This window comes from Pygoscelis adeliae, unplaced genomic scaffold, assembly GCF_000699105.1.
Source record: "Pygoscelis adeliae isolate BGI_AS28 unplaced genomic scaffold, ASM69910v1 Scaffold60, whole genome shotgun sequence".
NCBI lineage: Eukaryota > Metazoa > Chordata > Aves > Sphenisciformes > Spheniscidae > Pygoscelis > Pygoscelis adeliae.
The window spans coordinates 3,176,930-3,179,011 of NW_008823954.1; the positions used below are offsets into that span (position 1 = coordinate 3,176,930).

Consider the following 2,082-nt stretch of genomic DNA (forward strand, 5'->3'; position numbering starts at 1 on the left):
TCCCGGGGAATATACCGCGGCTCCGCCGCGCTGGCGGCGCGCAGTGCGAGGCTGCAAGTTGCGCTACCATGTCCGGCAGAGGCAAGGGCGGGAAGGGGCTCGGCAAGGGGGGCGCCAAGCGCCACCGCAAGGTGCTGCGCGACAACATCCAGGGCATCACCAAGCCGGCCATCCGCCGGCTGGCTCGGCGCGGCGGCGTGAAGCGCATCTCGGGGCTCATCTACGAGGAGACGCGCGGCGTGCTGAAGGTCTTCCTGGAGAACGTGATCCGCGACGCCGTCACCTACACCGAGCACGCCAAGAGGAAGACGGTCACGGCCATGGACGTGGTCTACGCCCTCAAGCGCCAGGGACGCACCCTCTACGGCTTCGGCGGCTAAAGCTTTCCGCTCCCGGACCATCTCGAGAACCCAAAGGCTCTTTTAAGAGCCACCCGCTTCCTCCTAAGAAGAGCTGTGACATTGTTTTCTCTATAAGGATATCTGGAGTATCTGCTATCTAATTTCCAAAACTTAGTAACGCTGGCGGCTATGGAACACTGCTAAAAGGTGTTATGATTAGACAAGTGCGATCTAACGTCTTAATTTCACTGTTACTGGTAAAGCTGTCTTTGCCTGTGTAAAAGAAGCGCTTTTTGTTCTGTGTACTCCTTAAATTTCCTTGCAAATGTTGTATTCCGCGAAAAAGTCATTTCAAGTGCTTTTAGAAGTTAAAGCAATGTTTTCTGTACTTTTTTTTTAACCTTCGCCGATTCAAACATAATTATCTGGAACATTGTTCAATACCTTGTACTCGGAAATTTTCGTTTAACTGAGAGTAGATAATCCACTGCAAGAGAAAGGGAAACCAATTCAGCACCTAGGGAAAGTTACACAAGTTGTTCTGAGATGAACGTTTTATTTCCGATATTTCTAAATAAACTTTTTTCCTTACTATAACCCGTGCTCAGTTCCTTGTCTATTTTTTTTAAAGCAATTTCGGGAGTAAATCTAATATAGTTTTCTAGAGTACATATTGGGGGGGGGTTGGGCATGACCGAAAATTATGACGCTGGCAACGTATTTTAAGAAAATGCGTCAAAAAGAGTCTTGCGCGAAGGCCTTTCTCGTTCTCGCACAGAGAGAACGCTCCCGACGGGGGAGCGCTTCTAAAGCGTTGTTCTTCTGTTTCCTTCATCACCGCTGGAAAAAACGGCAAAAACACTTTTTCAGGTTTATGGAAAACTTTCGGTAGTCATTGACCACTCGCCAACAACGGCGATCAATAAATATTCGCGGTCACTTCTGTTTTTCTCACAGTATTCTCAGTGTCACATTTTCACTTGACGGTACTTATGATCTCTCATGCCGATTTTCCTGGAGAAAAGAAAATAACATGAGAAAAAGAGCTTAAAAGATGCATCTCGATCGTTACAGCTTGTTACAGCCACAAACTTGCGCTATGGGATTCCCTAAGCGTCCACCTCTGTGCTTCGAGGCACCGGACGATCTTTCCCCCGGGGATAACGTGCCTGTTCCTGTAAGAGGGAGCTCTGTACGGCATCGAAGGAGCCTTTTTCTTCTTTTGTAACCAGACCACAAAAAAAAAAATCTATTAAAATAATTTGCGGTTTTAAGAATAGCTCCCGAATGTGAGCCTCCGCACGGCTTTTAGTCTGTCAGGAGCCTGGCGGAGAGGGAAGGCCGGAGAAGCAGAAGGGATGCGAGCGCTGTGTCTGAAACACCCCGCCCCCCCAGGCCTTCGACCGGCACCGAGGGAGCGGTGGCTCGGAGGGGGGGAGAAGGGGGGTGCGGGCAGCGGCGAATTCGGCTTCCTCGGGCCCGGGCTGGATTTTCAACGTTACCCAATGAGGTCGCGCTTCCTGTCGTCCAATCAGAGGCGAGGCGGCTCTATAAATAGCGGCGCGGCGCAGCCTGTTTCACTCACGTCCATCACTTTGCGAGAGAGGTTTGCGGGTGGTTGGCGATGGCGCGCACGAAGCAGACGGCGCGTAAGTCGACGGGCGGGAAGGCGCCCCGCAAGCAGCTGGCCACCAAGGCGGCCCGCAAGAGCGCGCCGGCCACGGGCGGCGGGAACAAGCCG

The 2,082-nt window shown here is 51.8% G+C and overlaps 1 protein-coding gene across 1 annotated transcript; it reads left to right on the forward strand.

Moving 5' to 3' along the window:
* Positions 1–44: 44 nt before the first annotated feature.
* Positions 45–930, forward strand: LOC103915430 (histone H4). Its single transcript, XM_009322247.1, has one exon. It carries the CDS (start codon positions 69–71, stop codon positions 378–380), a length of 312 nt encoding a protein of 103 aa, XP_009320522.1. The 5' UTR covers positions 45–68; the 3' UTR covers positions 381–930.
* Positions 931–2,082: the final 1,152 nt, after the last annotated feature.

Bases quoted from the DNA above. Each gene is read 5' to 3' on its own strand.
- LOC103915430 (XM_009322247.1), top strand. From the start codon at position 69: ATGTCCGGCAGAGGCAAGGGCGGGAAGGGGCTCGGCAAGGGGGGCGCC.